The following is a 19682-nucleotide window of genomic DNA, read 5'->3' on the forward strand; positions in this document are numbered from 1 at the left end:
TTGTAGACAGCAAATAGATGGGTCCTGCTTTTTTATCCACTCTGAAACCCTGCGCCTTTTGATGGGGTCATTAAGCCCGTTCACATTCAGAGTTACTATTGAGAGATACGAGTTTAGTGTCATCATGATATCTATTCAGTCCTTGTTTTTGTGGAATGTTCCACTGAACTTCTTCTTAAAGGGGAATTTTAAGAGTCCCCCTTAAAATTTCTTGCAGAGCTGGTTTGGAGGTCACATATTCTTTCAGTTACTGCCTGTCTTGGAAGCTCTTTATCTCTCCTTCCATTTTGAATGAGAGCCTTGCTGGATAAAGTATTCTTGGTTGCATGTTCTTCTCATTTAGGACCCTGAATATATCCTGCCAGCCCTTTCTGGCCTGCCAGGTCTCTGTGGAGAGGTCTGCTGTTACCCTAATACTCCTCCCCATAAAAGTCAGGGATTTCTTGTCTCTTGCTGCTTTAAGGATCTTCTCTTTATCTCTGGAATTTGCAAGCTTCACTATTACATGTCGAGGTGTTGGAACGGTTTTTATTGATTTTAGGGGGGGATCTCTCTATTTCCTGGATCTGAATGCCTGTTTCCCTTCCCAGATTAGGAAAGTTTTCAGCTAGAATTTGTTCAAATACATATTCTGGCCCTCTGTCCCTTTCGGCGCCCTCGGGAACACCAATTAAACGTAACTTTTTCTTCCTCAGGCTGTCGTTTATTTCCCTTAATCTATCTTCATGGTCTTTTAATTGTCTCTTTTTTCCTCAGTTTCCCTCTTTGCCATCAACTTGTCTTCTATGTCACTCACTCGTTCTTCCACCTCGTTAACCCTCGTCGTTAGGACTCTAGTTTGGATTGCATCTCATTCAATTGATTTTTAATTTCTGCCTGATTAGCTCTAAATTCTGCAGTCATGAAGTCTCTTGAGTCCTTTATGCTTTTTTCTAGAGCCACCAGTAGCTGTATAATAGTGCTTCTGAGTTGGCTTTCTGACACTGAATTGTAATCCAGATTTTGTAACTCTGTGGGAGAGAGGACTGTTTCTGATTCTTTGTTTTGAGGTGAGGTTTTCCTTCTAGTCATTTTGCTCAGTGCAGAGTGGCCAGAAGCAAGTTGTATTGGGAAAAGGAGAAAAAGAGAGGAGAGAAAGAAGGAAAGAAAAGAGAAAGAGAAAAAAAAGGAAGAAAAAAACGACAAAAAAGAAGAAAAAGAGAAAGAAAATGAAAGAAAGGAGAAAAAAGGGGGGTGGGGGAAGGAAACAAATCAAAAAGCAAAACAAAACAAAACAAAACAACAACAACAAAAAAAGAACCACGGGGGAATATCCTCTGATTCTGTGTACTTTAAGTCCCTTGACTTCCCCTGGAAGTTGTCCGTCCAGCTGGTCTTCTGGGGGAGGGGCCTGTTGTGCTGATTTTCAGGTGTTAGCACTTGGGGGAGCTGCTCTGCCCCAGCCTGGTGCAGGGCTCAGTGGGGGTTGTTTACCCCGTGAGGCCGCAGGAGGAACAGCCCCAGTGGCGGGGCAGCTCTGTAGCCCTGGATTCAGCCCCCGCAGTATCTCCAGAGCTCTCCGTCTGCAGGGCCTGGAGGCTCCGGGGCGGGGCCGCTGATCTGCTCAGCTGGGGCAGGAGCGTCCTTGCTGTCCTGGGCCCTCCTGGCCTCTGCCTGTCCCGGGGGAGGCCGGATCCTGGGCTGTGTCCCGGCGCCCTGTGCTCCGGGGCCTGCGCTGGTGGATTCGCGCTCCCGCCCCGCAGCCCCCTCCGCGGAGCCGCCCCCGAGCCCCCCACGAGCTGCTCCCGCCCCGCAGCCCCCTCCGCGGAGCCGCCGCCCGAGCCCCTCCGAGCTGCTCCGGGTCCCGCCCGCGCTGCAGCCCTTAGGGAGCTCGGCGCACTCTCCTGGGCGCGCAGTTGCTCTGTTACTGTCCCCGGGAGCCCGAGGGCATCCCCGCCCTCCTGGGTCCTGCTCCACCTCCCTGCGAGCCCCTTTCCCCCGGGAAGGTCGGTGCAGCTCCTGCTCCTCCGGGACGGGGCTCTCCTGTCCTGGGGACACTCGCCCCGGCCTCAGCCCGGCTCCTCGCCGGGCCCCTCCCCCTTGGAGGCCTTTGTTTATTTCTTTTTTCCCCCGTCTTCTTACCTTGATAGAAGCGCAAACTCTTCTCACTGTAGCATTCCAGGTGTACTCTCTTTAATTCTCAGGCCGAATTCCTAGATTTTCAGGATAATATGAAGGTCTTCTAGGTAATTTGGTGGAGACAGGTGATTTGGAGACCCTACTCTTCTGCAATCTTGCCCCTCCTCCCCTGCTTTAATATTTAAAAAAAAACTCAATGTAACCACCACATTTACAGAATAAAGGAGAAAATCATATGATCCCCTTATGAGATACATAAAAATGTTTAATAAAATTCAACATCCATTCATACTACAAAAAAACTCTTAACAAAGCAAACTAGAAATGGAAAGGAACTTCTTCAACCTAATAAAGAGTATCTGAAAAACCTTTAGCTAACATCATCTGCTGGGTGAATGCTTTCTCCAGGATTTAAAATAAAGCTAGGATATTTGCTGTCAAGCTTTTGATTAACATTATCCTGAAGGTCTTAGCCAGTATAATAAATTTAAAAAGATAAAAAGAATACAGGAAAAAAAGTAAAATTTCCTTTTTTGCAGATGACATGATTGTATATGTAGAAAAATTTAATTAATCACAAAGCCAAATAGAATAAGTGAATTTAGCACACGTAAGACTAATATACAGAAATCTAGTCTTTTGACACTAGCAGAGGGTAGTTGGAAGTTGAAATAAGATACCATTTACTATCAAAAATATGAACTACCTAAGGATAAATTTAACACAATATGTGCAAGGCCTTTACAACTAAAAAAACAGACTACAAAAATTGCTGAACAAAAGTAAAGAAGATCTAAATAAATGGAGAAATGCAACAGGTTTGTAAACTGAAAACTAAATATTGTGATGTCAATTTTCCCTCAGTTGTACATAGCTCAGTGCAATCCCAATAAAAATCCCAGCAGACAATTTTACAGCTTATTCTAAAATTTTTTATTAAAAACAGAGGATCTAAAATAGCCAATTTTAAAAAGGAATACTTAAACGATCAGATTTCAAGATGGACTACAAAGTTATATTACTATAGGATAGACATATGGATCAATAGAACACAATAGATCCTGGAACAGGATCTATATATGGTTATATAATTTTTGTCACAGGGGCCACAGTAATTCAAAGGGGGAAAAGAGAGCCTTTTCAACAAATGGTGCAGGAACAACTGGATATCCACATGAGAAAAAAATGAACCTTGATCTTTACCAAACTTCATATATAAAATTAACATCCAACTGAAATGGATCATTTACCTAAGCTTAATAAGTGAAATTTAAATTTTCTAGAAGAAAGCATAGAAGAAAATCTATATGAACTGGAGGTAGTAGGAGATTTCTTAGGGCACAAACAACGAGAGCTATAAACTATTGATATTGAGCTATCAATAAATTAGACTTCTACTGAGTTAAAACTTATGCCCTTAAAGGAAAATGCTAAAAAAAAAAGAAAAAAAAAGGAAAACACAAGCCACCCACTGGAAGAAAATATTCACAAAACACGTATCTGATAAAGGAGTTGTATCTAGAATATATAAAGAACTACTACAACTCAGTAAAATAGATAACCCAATTAATTTGGGCAAAAAACTTGAAAAGATATATTAGTAGCCAATATATTAACAGACATACAAAAACATGTCCACATCATAGTCATCAGGGAACTGCAAAGTAAAACCATAGTGAGGGGCACCTAGGTGGCTCAGTCAGTTAAGCGTCCAACTCTAGATCTCAGCTCAGGTCTTGATCTCAGGGTCGTGAGTTCAAGCCCTGTGTTGGGCTCCATGCTTGGCATGGAGCCTATTTATAAAAAAAAAAAAAAAAAAAAAAGAGTAAAACCATAGTGACTTACTGCTACATACTTATTAGAATGGTGACAATTTAAAAGAATGATTACAGTAAATATTTAGAAGTGTGGAGCAATTACAAGTCTCATACATTGTTGGTGGGAATGTAAAATAGTACCAGTACTTTGGAAAAGTCTGGTTATTTCTTATAAAGTTAAACATACACTGGGACACCTGGGTGGTTCAGTGGTTGAGCATCTGACTGCAGCTCAGGGTGTGATCCAGGAGTCCCGGGATCGAGTCCCAAATTGGGCTTCCTGCATGGAGCCTGCTTCTCTCTCTCTGCCTATGTCTCTGCCTCTCTCTCTGTGTCTTTCATGAATGAATAAATTAAAAAAACCAAAAACCAAAAACCAAAAAAAAACCATACACTTACCATACAACCCAGAAGTCTAACTTCTACATTTTTGCCCAAGAGAAAACAAAGTATGTATTCACACAAAGACCTGTATGAGAATGTTCATAATGACTTTATTTGTAATAGACAAAAATGAAAAACAACCTAAATGTCCATCAATATTTGTTGTATATAAACTATGTATGTGGTATATCCATACATAGGAAACTTAGCCATAAACACAACTAGTCATAAATTTGATTAGTCATATATGCAACAACACATTCGAATCTTTTTTTTTTTTTTAATTTTTATTTATTTATGATAGTCACAGAGAGAGAGAGAGAGGCAGAGACACAGGCAGAGGGAGAAGCAGGCTCCATGCACCTGGAGCCCGATGTGGGATTCGATCCCGGGTCTCCAGGATCGCGCCCTGGGCCAAAGGCAGGCGCTAAACTGCTGCGCCACCCAGGGATCCCCTGAATCTTTTTTTTTTAACAACACATTTGAATCTTAAAAGAAGCCTTACACAAGGACATTTTTTTTCTTTTCTTTTTTTTTATTGGTGTTCAATTTACCAACATACAGAATAACCCCCAGTGCCCGTCACCCAATCACTCCCACCCCCCCGCCCTCCTCCCCTTCTACCACCCCTAGTTCGTTTCCCAGAGTTAGCAGTCTTTACGTTCTGTCTCCCTTTCTGATATTTCCCACACATTTCTTCTCCCTTCCCTTATATTCCCTTTCACTATTATTTATATTCCCCACATGAATGAGAACATATAATGTTTGTCCTTCTCCGACTGACTTACTTCACTCAGCACACAAGGACATTATACATACAGTATGATTATGGTTTCATGAAACCTTAGAAAAGACAAATCAATCCATAGTAACAGAGAACAGATGACAGGTTGTGTGGGGGTCTGGAGTACTGACCTAGATTTTGGGAATTTGGTGGGTAATAAAAATGTTCTGTATCTTGTGGTGGTAGTTATGCCTGTATATTAAAATTCTTAAAACTCATTTAGATGTTTTGACAGTTAAAATAGTATTTAGGGATCCCTGGGTGGCTTAGCAGTTTAGTGCCTGCCTTCGGCCCAGGGCCTGATCCTGGAGACCTGGGAGCAAGTCCCTTATCAGGCTCCCTGCATGGAGCCTGCTTCTCCCTCTGCCTGTGTCTCTGACTCTCTCTCTCTCTGTGTGTGTCTCTCATGAATGAATAAATAAAATCCTAAAAAAAAAAATAATGTTGAGTATATACAAGTGAGCACAAGTAACTGTTATTCAGAGAATTATACTTATAATAAGATATTCTGTATAAAGACCATTGTTAAATGTAGCCCAATGTTTCATTTCTAAAAAAATTCCTTACTAGACTTTTGGAGTTTTTTCTGAACAAATATGAGTCTCCCATTTAGCCTCCAAAGGCCACCAAAACCTGAAATGAGGGCTCCCTCTTAGCACTTAGGGCAGTTACTAGGCATATTGCTTATCTGGCAGTTTAAATCTCCCATGTTTGTACTCTCTCCAACTGGTTCCTCAGCTCCCTGAGATCACAGTAGCTAGCCAAGTAGTTGGTGTGATTTTGCTGTATTAATTGAATCAAGGGATTTATTCAACTACTTTGTTGTATAGGGCTTTTGTTACAAATCAAAATAAAAATAAGCTCAATTCTTCATAATTCCGTAGAAATGTTGCAGGTATTCAGATTAGTGTTGATCAATCACGCTGTTTAACTTACAGAGCTCAGCTGCTGGAATTTTCTTGAGAGTGGATGATGTAGAGGAGAAAGAATTCGCAGAGGAGCAGGAGACCTGGATGCCAGAGTGGACAGTCACGAGGCTGGGTCTGGTTTACAAAGCAGGTACTGTGAGCCTCTCATCACCTCATTTAGACATGTGCTAGGGGCCTCTTTCTGAGTGGAGACTTCCTAAAGGGATTGAGCTTCTTTGCTGGGTTTGAAGGTTTTATGTTTTCACTCTTCCTTGGTTTATCAAATATAATTAATATTTGTTATCTTTCTAGTTTAGACATTTGTCAAATACTTTTTTTTTTCTTTTAAAGGCTTTATTTATTCATGAGACAGAGAGAGAGAGAGAGAGAGAGAGAGAGAGAGAGAGACATAGGCAGAGGGAGAAGCGGGCTCCCTCTGGGGAGCCTGATTCGGGACTTGATCCCAGGATCATGCCCTGAGCCAAAGGCAGATGCTCAACCACTGAGCCACCCAGGTGTCCCAGTCAAATATATTCTAATGGTGAAGACAATGGTTGCATTTTGGAGATTTGTCTTTTAAAATGTTTTAATTATTAAATAGTACAGATAGATTCCCTAGTACATACATAGTACACACAGAGTTCCCTCTACTCTGTTAGAGTACAGCCCTGGGGTGAGGGGGTGGGGTGGGGCAGTGAGGGGGCATGACCCTCAAAGACAGAAACTGTGACTGGACAGAAGATAGCTTAGCTTAAGTAGCAGCATAGCTAATATAATTTTAATAAGTAAATAAAATAGTTTCAGTGTCCAAAGGCAAGAAACTGTAACAATTGATGCCTGTTGGTCTAAGAGCTAGAATTCTATACAGAATGCCAGATTTCCAGGTTGCACTTTCCTGCGTGTCTCTTGATCCATTTGTCTCCTGACCTTATGCCATGGATGAGATGTCCTCCAGCTTGGATTCCATTCTATTCATGTGCATGGATTCTACTTTACAATCCTTGCTTGTCTTAGTTGGCAATGGTCTTAGACAAAGACTAGCAAGAGAAGAAAAACATTTAAAGAGAAAGGATTCAGTGAGGAAATGCATTACTGCTTTTGGAAAAGATACAGATTTAAAGTAAAAAAAAAAAAAAACAGAGCAAAATAAAAAGCAACTCAGTTTTGATTTTACTTGTTATCATTGTTCATACATTCTATTTATGAATATCCCTAAACATGCACCTTTACATGTATATTCAGAGAGATATATAATTTTTCATGAATAGGATCAAAGGACACATTCACATATGTAATCTGCTTTTCCTTGACAATATTTCATGGCTTTCTATAATAAGTATAGGTGTATACACCTTTATTTTTATGACTTCATAGATTCTGTTGTCTGTAGCAGAATTTATTTAACTTAGTCATTGCTGGGCAGCCCCATGGCCTGGCGGTTTAGCGTTGCCTTCAGCCTGGGGCGGGGCGTGATCCTGGAGTCCCAAGATCTGGTCCCGCATGGGGCTCCCTGCATGGAGCCTGCTTCTCTCTCTGCCTGTGTCTCTGCCTCTCTCTGTGTCTTTCATGAATAAATAAATAAAATCTTAAAAAAACAAAAAAAAGAAACAATAACTAGTCATTGCTTCAAGGGCATTTAGGTTGCAGTTTTTCAATTCACTATTATAAGTTAAATGGAAATAATTAGCATTTTATCCAAATAACTTAGCATCTACAAATGTTAATATTCCTTTCAAGTATTTTTTAAATTAGTTCTACAGGCTTATGAGTGGAGAAAACAAGAGTGAAAGTGTTTTTTATTTCCTGAGAAGGAAAGCCTTTCTCTATTCCATTCACAATATTACCATGTGTACCATTAGGTTGTGGGAGATGGGGAACCTAAATCTTGTTCCTCTCTTCTGTTTAGCACTTTATATACAGATGTGTTGCAGAGCAAGGTTGTGACCTATACATTCTGGGAGCAGGTTAAGGTAGTGGCAATCTCATGTCCTAGTCTTCTCTGCACAGGTTTTACTGTTTTTCACCTGATCCACTGTAACTTGGTGTGCCCCCCTCCCCATGTTTTCCTCTGAGTACCCCCAGGCCCTCCCCACAGCGGTTCCTGGCTGAGCCCCTCCCAGAATGGGTCTTGTTCTCTCATGGCTTTTTCTCTAGCCCCTCAGAGTTTTATGAATGAAGATACAGCCCTGTGTTGTACCATTCTTTTTGTGTCTTGAGAAGTGATCTTTCTGGCTAATCAGATACACTAACTGGTATTGTGCTATTAGAGAACAGTAACATTGGGACGCCTGGGTAGCTCAGTGGTTAAGCGTCTGCCTTCAACTCAGGGCATGATCCTGGGATCCGGGATTGAGTCCTGCTTTTGGCTCCCTGCGAGGAGCCTGCCTCTCCCTCTGCCTCTCTGTCTCTCATGAATAAATAAATCTTAAAAAAAAAAAAAAAACAGTAACATTCTAATGTGTGAATATTCCAAGGATCACTTATCAAAAAGTAAAATGAGATTTTTAAGGCCTTAGTCCTAAGGGAGGCTAACTGGGAATTTCAAGCATCCTGTTAGGCAGTTGAGGGCATTATCACCAAGCAAAGGGGGACTTTGCATCCTCAGGCCACTACTGAAGGAAGTGCCTGCTTTGAACAGCTTTTCTCAAGCCCAGTATCATAGCAAGAAGTCTTTAGAAGTATGGAACTGATCTCGTTTTCAAATAGAAGACCCCAATCCTTGGGGCTGATGACAAAAAGTATAGATATGGAGCCGGGATAAAGGTACAGATCTTCACTTCTTTGTATCACTCATTTTTTTAAAAAGATTTTATTTATTTATTCATGAGGGGGGTGGGTGGGCAGAGACATAGGCAGACGGAGAAGCAGGCTCCATCTAAGCAGGGAGCCTGAGGTGGGTCTCAATTCAAAGGCGTGCTAAACTGCTGAGCCACCGTGCTGCCCTCACTGTTTTTCTTGGCATTTACCATACAATGACTGTTTGACAGTCATTAAAACTTAGCATCATATACTGTGAAAAGGTAAAGTCCCCAGGAAATGCAGAAGGATAATAACTAAGCAACAGGAAGAAGCTTCTATGAGGTTTTTAACAGTCACGTGGTCATTTTGCAGGCACTTGAAGGTCTGGGGGTAAGGTGATATTACCATGAGGAAGCACTGCAGGTAATAGCAACTGTAAGTTCACCTGCTGGACAGAAAGAAAAATAGAAATAACACGATACACGGAAGCAATTTAGGACTTGGAAAAACAACATGCTGAACAATTGTGAGGGCTGGATTTAGAAAACAGCTAATTGTATTGCAGCTTCCCTTTGTTAGGTATGCAAAACTGTTGTGGTCCATCACAGGAAGCTACAATTGAGACAATCAATTACTGCTTCTGGAGATTTACCTGACAGTACCTTGATGCCTGTCAGGTGTTACTGTTCTCAGAAGTGGAGTGTTTCTTAGGCATTAGTGTTCATAACAGTGGGGCTAGAAAAAATATACAAGTTCTGTTTTCCACTTCAGAGTTTATTTGGAGAAATGTAGGTAAAAGATAACATGTATTAATAAAATAAAACCTGTGATATAGATATGTATAAATCTCAGAGGCAATGGAAACTCATCCAATTACAGATCATAGAATGCTCAGAAGTTCCTTTCTGAGCTTGGAATTTCAGTAAGGAAACAATTATTTGTTAGATGGTTATGAACTCTAAAATACTATATGGCAACACTTAAGAGATTTTAAGCTGTTCCTCTCTGGTCAAAATGACTCAGACTAATTAACTGTTTTTATGTAAATAAGCAGATGTAAAAAAAGATCAGTATATAAAAATGCACACCTCGGAACTATTTTTTATTATACTGAAACAAATGAAATGTCCAATAATTGTGAAGTGTTAAATAAATTATGGCACATCTATATATTTTGCAGTCATGGTATTTTTTTTCAAGGATTTATTTCTTGTAGAGAGAGTGCATGAGTGGGGGGAGGGGCACAGAGAGAGGGAAAGAGAATCTCAAGTAGTATTCATTCACACTGAGCGTGGAGCCCAAAGTGCAGCTCGATCCCAGCATCCTGAAATCATGACCTGAGCTGAAACCAAGAGTAGGACACTTAACTGACTGTGATATCCAGGCGCTCTCAGTCTTGATAATTTTTTAAAAATGTTAACTGGTTTGGGAAAGTACCTTATAGGCACTGTAGAAAAAAATGGAAGCTATCAAATTTTATATATAGTACGATCACATTATTATACAAGAAAAAATATGGGAAATGATCAATCAAATGGTCGAAGGAAATCCTGCCTCCCTTAATAAAGGGAAAAATATTAACAAAATACTGAATGAGGGCTAATACCTCTGACTTTAGAATAAATCCAGTGATATTTTCTGAGCCTTGCACATAAACTCAACAATGTTCTCAAAGGCTCTTTTAGCTTCTAAGCTCTTTTTTTCTTTAGTTTAATTATAATAATAAAAAAAATCTGTTACAGGCCTGCTATCTGCAACTGGGCAGATTTCCAGGCCCACATAAATACATTTCTAGAGTAATGTGGGAAATTCTGGAACCAGAATGACTGTTTGAAAGCCCTCCTGCAGAAACTAATCTTAAGAAGTGTTTTGAAGCTAACAATATATCTTTTTCTTTTGAAAATAAGTGTTACTTTTTCCTTTTAAATAGTTTTTGGTCTGAAGCTAAACTAGATAATGAATTGTTATTTTCTTTCAGATGCTATGAAAAGCATAAGAATGTGTACCTCCTAATGGAAAGAATCAGTAACATTTGTGCAGTGAATAATAACTGGCAAATTTATTTATTTATTTATTTTTTTAATTTTTATTTATTTATGATAGTCACAGAGAGAGAGAGAGAGAGAGAGAGAGGCAGAGACACAGGCAGAGGGAGAAGCAGGCTCCATGCACCAGGACCCCGACGTGGGATTCGATCCCGGGGCTCCAGGATCGCGCCCTGGGCCAAAGGCAGGCACCAAACCGCTGCGCCACCCAGGGATCCCATAACTGGCAAATTTAGATAGGATTTCTCAACCTTGGCACTACTGCCATTTTGTGTTGTGTATTTCTTGTGGGGGCTATCCTGTGCACTATAGGATATTTAGCAGCATCTCTGGCTCCTAGCCACTAGTAGGAGCATTCCTTCCCCTGTGGTGGCAATAAAACATGTCTCCAGACATGGGCAATCTCCTTCTTCACTGACTCGGACAAATTGGCAAAATTTGTCAACTGAACGAATGTGGCTTTTGAGTATGTATGCACCGCATGCATGCATATACACACACATGAATGCACCCACATACTGCATATTAGCTTTTTTCTTCTGGAATTGGGTGCTTTCAGGCTTAAAAAAACGTGAAGCATGACAATCTAAACTCTGGGATTCTAACTTCTTTTTTGAAGTAAACAAATTAATGAATGCTTTCTCTCTAACGTTTCTAATACAGTCAGAGCTAGGTTCGGAAAAGCACAACTCTATTTCATAAGGGCTGTATTCCTGGTTAACTAATTCGCAAGAAGGCATAAAAGGTAATAAACACTTCATTGCTTATAGATCTCTATGAACCTCAAAAGCTTCACAATGCAAGATATATTTCCTCAAATATTTCAACATATAATGAAAGACAATTATCAGTGAAGACTTTTCTACTGTTGTCACTAACAGTAGTGTTCCTTCCCCCTTCAGTCTGTCTTCCTGCTGAGAATAAAGAATAGAGAGAAGCATGGGGATTAACAGGGGAGGAAAAAAAAAAAAAAAAAAAAAAAAAAAAAAAAAAAAAACAGGGGAGGAAGCATGTTCAGGTACTTGCCTAGCCTCTTACTCAGGTAACAAATAGTCCTTGAGTATGTCCTACATGCCAGGCACTGGGGCAAAATGCTACAAAGAACAATCAGGGAAGCAAACAGGGGTGCCCTTTCAGAGTGTAGTTTAGTAGGCAAGATAAAACAAAATTAATGCATAAAAATAACAAGTAGATAACAAGAGATGAGTGATTTTAGATAAAACCTATATGAATTTATGATCTCCAGCAGAGGGGCTGAGAAAAAACAGTGCTTGTGCCAGGCCTTGAAGGCTGATGATTAAAAACAGGTGGAGCTGGGCATCAGAGGAAGGGTGTTCAGGTGATGGGGTCACACAAAGTGGGACAGGAATGGCAGGCCTGATAGTGAATTGTTAGCAGTTCTAATTGGCTGGAGAAAAGGCAGGGGAGTTGAATGCCAGGCAGAGTGGAGTTTTTATTCTACAGGCTGTGAGAGGCTATTGACAAATCCTTTTTTTTTTTTTTTTTTTAAAGATTTTATTTATTTGAGAAACAGAGAGAGGCAGAGGCATAGGCAGAGGGAGAAGCAGGCTCCATGCAGGGAGCCTGACGCGGGACTCGATCCCTGGTCCCCAGGATCACGCCCTGGGCTGAAGGCGGCGCTAAACCACTGAGCCACCTGGGCTGCCCACTATTGACAAATCTTAAGGAGAAGGACAGGATTGCCCACTTCAGTAGGATCTACCTGGCTGCTCCTGGGGACCCAGGGCTATTTAAAGGTTGAGGTATAGCTGTGGAATATTTGGAGTTCCTAGGAGGTTAAGAATTAAGTAGAGACAATAAGTGAACACAATTCATCGACTATCCTTATTTTACTTTTATTTTATTTTATTTATTTATTTATTTTTTTAATATATATATGATAGTCACAGAGAGAGAGAGAGAGAGGCAGAGACACAGGCAGAGGGAGAAGCAGGCTCCATGCACCGGGAGCCCGACGTGGGATTCGATCCCGGGTCTCCAGGATCGCGCCCTGGGCCAAAGGCAGGCGCCAAACCGCTGTGCCACCCAGGGATCCCTCGTATTTTACTTTTAAAATGCTGCTGGGGAAATGCCTGGGTGGCTCCAGTGGTTGAGCGTCTGCCTTTGGCTCAGGTCGTGATGCCAGGGTCCTGGGATCGAGTCCCACATTGGGCTCCTTGTGGGGAGCCTGTTCTTCCTCTGCCTATGTCTCTGTCTCTCTGTGTCTCTCATGAATAAATAGAAATTAAAAAAAAAATGTTGCTGGGTTTTGTCATGTTGGGAACAGGGTCGGAAATGAGGCCAGTCAATAACATAAAAGTTATTTCAAAGTGCCTGGCTCATGGGAGACATCCAATAAATTCCCCACCAATGCCCCTAATGCCAACCATATTAGACTAGAAAGACTTCTTGTGTGTGTTTGGAAGAATACAAGGTGGCAGAAACCAACTTTTTAACCTTTTTCCAAATAGTCAATGGTAGGAGTCATGAAGAGAGGTCCAGGAAAACAACAACGACAACAAAAAACCTTTTTAGCAGGAAACAATTTCCTGGGTCAGGTGGATATTCAGCATATATACCATGGTATGTTGATTGAGTTTCCTGCTCACAGGAACCTTTGGTTCTAATTCTGGGAATACCAAAGGAGTGCTATATTAAAATAATGCATCAGGCATTTACTTCTTTTCATTTCTATGGGGATTATCTGTCCTTTGGAGGAATAACTTCTTTTTGCAACAAACTCCTACCTTGACTCTAGAGCCTGTCTACTGCATTTTCCCATTCCAACCTGGCTTTTACTATGTGAAGCCAAGTATATAAGATGACCGCACAGTTCTAGGTCAGAGTCCCCATTATCTGGAAGCTAATCAGTGAAAATTGCTGACACAGAGACATAACACTCTATTAAAGGATAATATTAAACCCTTGCCAAATTAGGATCAGATTTGGCTGCATATTACTTAGGAATTTAAAATAATAGTGACCTACACAACATAGTTTATTTCTTTCATGTAAAATAAGCATATAGGGACATATCCTGGCTTTCATCCTCAAAGTCAGCTGGTATTCCAAAGTGCAGAATTCCAGCTATCATGTCCACATTCCAAGAAGCAGAGAAGAGGAGATACCTTCAGAGAGCTTTCCCGTAAAATTCCACTCATATTATCATTGGCCAAACTTAGTTGCATGGCCAGCTGTTAATGTCGAGGTGGGCATACTGCTGGTTCTCACAAAATGCAGGGGTCCATAAAAAGGAAGATGAGGACACTGGGTAGAAAATAGCCTTTCACAGTCTGGCCCTGTGAGATGCTGGGATTCGCCTTATCAAAAGTATATTCTAGTTCTGAGACCGCCCATACTTTTACTATTTCTATTTTTGGTGAGCATGGAGGGATGAAGTAAGTAGGTAGAGCTTGGCAATGACAAGAGAGAGATTAGACTTCTTAGGCTGGTTAGCCTGGGGACAGATGAATCAGTTTCCAAGTGGGCCTTTGCCCAGAAACCCAGAGACTATGGCTGTCCCTGGCTTTATTATTTGTTCCATAAACAAAGGTTTTACTCATGGATAGGAAATATGTATGTGGCACAAGTACTATCTCCTCCTTCTTTCCTTATGGCAGCATTTTTCCCTGTTGGCTGGAATGACCTCAGAATCCTGCTTAACACATTGTTCCTGGCAGTTACTCTAGTCCAAGGGACTTGTTTAAAAATTCCTATCCATCTTTAATTGCCTGTGGAAATTTTCATTCTGCCAATCTCCGGGTTTTATTCATAAGAATAAATCTTCCATAGTGGAATGTTAGATGCATCCACAGGCAAGAATCGTTTTTAGTTACAGGTTGCAGTTTCGGAGGTCTTCAGATTTTACCACTAGGTGACTATGATCATATTCTACACCTGATCTTTGGACTGTTTACCATATCAGATAATGAGGGGTGAGAATGAAATCTTATCCATTTTTGTATCCCTAAGGTGCCAGGCTCAGTACACTTTGAATAATTCTTTTTAAAGATTTTATTTATTCATGAGACACAGAGAGAGAGAGAGAAAGAGAGAGACAGAGAGAGAGAGAGAGGAAGAGACACAGGCAGAGGGAGAAGCAGGCTCCCTGCAAGGAGCCCAATGTGGGACTTAATCCTGGACCCCGGGATCACGCCCTCAGCCGAAGGCAGATGCTCATCCACTGAGCCACCCAGGCATCCCAAGAAATGTTTTATCAATAAGTGAATCACTTACACTGGTCAAGGTCAAGTGGCTATCAAAGTAAATACCTCCTCAAGAGCAGGTCACACAGAGGACTGCCCACCTTCAAGTACTAGATGGAGGCCTTTATCTGGAGGGGAGGTCACTGGAGAGTGAGGGTGACGGGGGAGCGCTGGTGGTACAACAGACAGAATCTTGGTTTTTTCATACCTGCCTTACAAATGTTAAGTAACACAAGAAACTGGTTACCAGGTGATAAGGAAAGGGCAGATATACTCTGAGAAGGTTTTTTTTTCCCCCCAAGACTATTTTTCTTCTTTTGACCAAAAGTCCAGGCCCTGGTTAACTTGGCTCTGTATTTTCTGTATTCTAGGGGGTGATTCAGGGCATTATGCAAATGACTGATTCATATTTCAGGGATATAAATGGGACTGAAGTAAGACTATAATCATGAACTGATTCAATTAAGATAGCTTATTCTCAATAGTTTATTTCTTATAAGTAGATCTTATAGGTTAATACTAATATTGATCATGTTTTAAATATTGTGGTTGCACTGAAATTAAAAAAAGAAAAAAGCTACCACTGCTAAAAAAAAAAAACCAAAATTGGAGAGCAATGACTTAGGTAGTTCACCCAAGTTCCATACTGACCTCTTCATAATGATCAAAATCTTTTTTTTTTAATATTTTTTTTTTTTAATTTTTATTTATTTATGATAGTCACAGAGAGAGAGAGGCAGAGACACAGGCAGAGGGAGAAGCAGGCTCCATGCACCGGAAGCCCGATGTGGGATTCGATCCCGGGTCTCCAGGATCGCGCCCTGGGCCAAAGGCAGGCGCCAAACCGCTGCGCCACCCAGGGATCCCATGATCAAAATCTTAAATAGTGATTACAGAGAAAGATGAAGGAAAAAAAATATACAAATTATTCTTTCTGCTTAAAGAGCAGAGTGGGTTACAAGTATATACAGGTTGATGTTTTCTCAAAAGGCTGAATGATTTGAGGATGGGTTCTTGGGTTGTAGTGCTCACCCTCCCTCTCCTCCTCTGGCTTCAATCCTGGGCTAGATTTACTTTACTGAGGAAGTGTTCTTGCATTTAGATTCCTAAGTGATGCAATGTTAAAGGTACTGTGGCTAAATGCACATGTTATTTCTGCATATGCTTCTCTTCAACCTTCTTGCCCGTCTATTTACTCTGGTTAAGAGGGAGGCCCACAGAAATAATGATCCCTTTTCTTCTTCAAGTCTAGAACTAGTCCTAAGCAGTCACTGCTAGCTTCCTTCAGAGAGAATAAAAAAGGAGAAGTAAAACTAGAGTCTCTTTTCCAGAATCTCTTCCACTCATAACTTTTGCAGATTTCTTCTCTCATTATTCTAACCCATTTCTTTGCTCGCTTCTTGCTCAGTGATACTTGGACATGGGGGCAGGAGGTATTGGGGTAGATATAGCTGAGAGGGGAACTTACGGACTTTGCAGTTAGAACCAAGGTTCATATACCCACTCAGGCCTTTTCTCAGTACTCTGATCTTAGGTTTAATTATCAGAATTAAAGTGTCTTTATTTGTAAAATGTGGGAAACAGCATAGGCTTAGATGTAAAAAATACTTATTACGGAATATGACTCTCAGCAGGTGTTCAATAAATGATATATTTCATTAGTGTCTTGGAATTGCTTTGCTTCTGCAACCTCTCCAAAGCGTCACTGTGTTTCAAAGGCGAGGTATCTTTGCCTGGAGCAGTCTGAAGTGCGCATGTGTGTGGGCCAAGGGGAAGGGCAAAAGGGGGTGGCACTCAGGTGAGTCACTGATAAGGCTTTAATAGTAGTCCTGGGCCTATACACTAAAAGTCAAGACTTCTGAGTAAGTCCAACAGGGAACACAGCAGGAATGTGGAAGAGGGGATGAGGACGGTGGGGGATGGAAAAGCCCTTGTAGACCAATGGCCATCCACACCTTGGCAAGTCTGTGGCTACCCTGACCCCTGGTCCTGTCTTCCTTCGCCTCGAGATGCTCTTTTTTGTTAACACTGCCCAGTGACCCGCCAGCACAGGAAGCTTGCAAACAGCTACTCTGCCTTTCCTCTTAAACCTTTCAAACCATTTCATTAATAAAACATTATAAATTCCACAATTAAATGAAAATTATTTAATATGCCTGAGTGGATATGCCATACACTTATGGTTCAGTATCTGGGTGTTTATAGTGCCCCAATTACAAACCAGCAATCAGAACAGACAATATGATAACCCCCGTCCCAATTTTCATCCATCTTATCCGCACGCTGTAGCCCCGGAAATGTGAATATTCACATTCAGTGACTTGCAGTTATGTCCCTATAACTTTCCTGGGAAGCAAGATCAGAACCACCTTAATAAGGAGCATTATTTTGTCTTGTTGATATCTACCCACCTTTTCAGGGCTGCAATTCTTTGGAACTCCCTTTCTCATCTTGTCAACATCAGTACTTTGCTGCCATTTATTTTCCAAGGACATCCGCCACTTATTGCAACAAATGGCATTAATCCACTGGAGAGCATGAGGCTCTTTTGATTATTGGCTGATAAATGTATAAACATGACTGCATGGCAGAGAGAGTACAGGTTGTAAAAAGGGCTAGATATCAAGAATTAAACGAAATACGTGTTTATAAAGCCTCAGGTAAGAAGTCCACACGTTGCTGATGATGTATTAGTTTCCGCAATCCTTTTCTTCCCTTTCAGTGCTTGCATCTATCACTGACTTGTACTGGGACCCTGGGCAAATCGAGGCGCTTCATCTTTTTGGGCTTCAAGTATCCCCAGATATAAATGAAGAGGGTTGCACCGTATTTTTTGTGTTCACAGCCATTTTTTCCCCTGAGTCTCTCCTGACTTGCTCACTGACTATTTGGAAAGAATGGGAAGATTATTTCTGCACCCTGAGGAGGTCTTTGTGGGGTGCTGGGAGGGCATGGAGCCCGCCAACCGTGGGCCAGGCACGTCCCATCGCGTCCCTTGATCTCCGCTCACACGCTCAGGCTACGCTGGTCTCCGCAAGACGCCCTCAGCAGCCCTGGAAAGTGCAGGACAGCGCCCGTTAGCGGTCCCGGTCCGCACGTTAACTTCCCACTGCGGCTACTTCGACAGGAGTGTGGCCCGGGAACCCCCAAGATCTACCCCACCCTCTAAAACAAGGTCAGAACTCAAAGTAGACGCGAGAAATCCCAAATCAGGGTCCCGTTTCCTTTTAAATGCTTAAAACAAAACAGGCCAAACAAGACAACCCCTTTCCCGCCGGTGTGCGAGACAGCCTTCGCGGCCCCAGCCCCTCCCTACCGCGGCCCGCCGCCCGCCGCCCGCCGCCCGCAGCCCGGCTCCGTCCCCCGCCCCACCCCCTCGCGGCGCTCCGGCGCACCCCTCCCCCTCCCCTCCCCCACTGCGCCCCCAGCCCCTCCTCCGGCTCCGTCCCCGCCCCGCCCCCGCGGCACCCCGGCGCACCCCTCCCCTCCCCCACTGCGCCCCCAGCCCCTCCTCCGGCTCCGTCCTCGCCCCGCCCCCCCCCGCGGCACCCCGGCGCACCCCTCCCCTCCCCTCCCCCACTGCGCCCCCAGCTCCTCCTCCGGCTCCGTCCTCGCCCCGCCCCCCCCCGCGGCACCCCGGCGCACCCCTCCCCTCCCCTCCCCCACTGCGCCCCCAGCCCCTCCTCCGGCTCCGTCCTCGCCCCGCCCCGCCCCGCGGCACCCCGGCGCACCCCTCCCCTCCCCTCCCCCACTGCGCCCCCAGCCCCTCCTCCGGCTCCGTCCTCGCCCCGCCCCCCCCGCGGCACCCCGGCGCACCCCTCCCCCTCCCCTCCCCCACTGCGCCCCCAGCCCCTCCTCCGGCTCCGTCCCCGCCCCGCCCCCCCGCGGCGCCCCGGCGCCACCCCTCCCCTCCCCCACTGCGCCCCCAGCTCCTCCTCCGGCTCCGTCCTCGCCCCGCCCCCCCCGCGGCACCCCGGCGCACCCCTCCCCCTCCCCTTCCCCACTGCGCCCCCAGCCCCTCCTCCGGCTCCGTCCCCGCCCCGCCCCCGCGGCACCCCGGCGCACCCCTCCCCTCCCCCACTGCGCCCCCAGCCCCTCCTCCGGCTCCGTCCTCGCCCCGCCCCCCCCGCGGCACCCCGGCGCACCCCTCCCCTCCCCTCCCCCACTGCGCCCCCAGCTCCTCCTCCGGCTCCGTCCTCGCCCCGCCCCCCCCCGCGGCACCCCGGCGCACCCCTCCCCTCCCCTCCCCCACTGCGCCCCCAGCCCCTCCTCCGGCTCCGTCCTCGCCCCGCCCCGCCCCGCGGCACCCCGGCGCACCCCTCCCCTCCCCTCCCCCACTGCGCCCCCAGCCCCTCCTCCGGCTCCGTCCTCGCCCCGCCCCCCCCGCGGCACCCCGGCGCACCCCTCCCCCTCCCCTCCCCCACTGCGCCCCCAGCCCCTCCTCCGGCTCCGTCCCCGCCCCGCCCCCCCGCGGCGCCCCGGCGCACCCCTCCCCTCCCCCACTGCGCCCCCAGCTCCTCCTCCGGCTCCGTCCTCGCCCCGCCCCCCCCGCGGCACCCCGGCGCACCCCTCCCCCTCCCCTTCCCCACTGCGCCCCCAGCCCCTCCTCCGGCTCCGTCCCCGCCCCGCCCCCCCGCGGCGCCCCGGCGCACCCCTCCCCTCCCCCACTGCGCCCCCAGCTC

The 19682-nt window shown here is 44.5% G+C and overlaps 1 protein-coding gene across 5 annotated transcripts in view; it reads left to right on the forward strand.

The window, feature by feature from the left end:
- The window catches only part of CCNY (cyclin Y), a 334546-nt gene that overhangs the window by 77441 nt on the left and 237423 nt on the right, over positions 1-19682 (forward strand). For all 5 annotated transcript variants that reach the window (XM_072825247.1, XM_072825252.1, XM_072825246.1 and 2 more), the window contains one exon: positions 6042-6162. In XM_072825247.1, coding sequence (XP_072681348.1) covers positions 6117-6162 — 46 coding nt within the window. In that variant the 5' untranslated portion in view covers positions 6042-6116. The remainder of the gene's footprint in view (positions 1-6041; positions 6163-19682) is intronic.

This window comes from Canis lupus, chromosome 5 (genome assembly GCF_048164855.1).
Source record: "Canis lupus baileyi chromosome 5, mCanLup2.hap1, whole genome shotgun sequence".
NCBI lineage: Eukaryota > Metazoa > Chordata > Mammalia > Carnivora > Canidae > Canis > Canis lupus.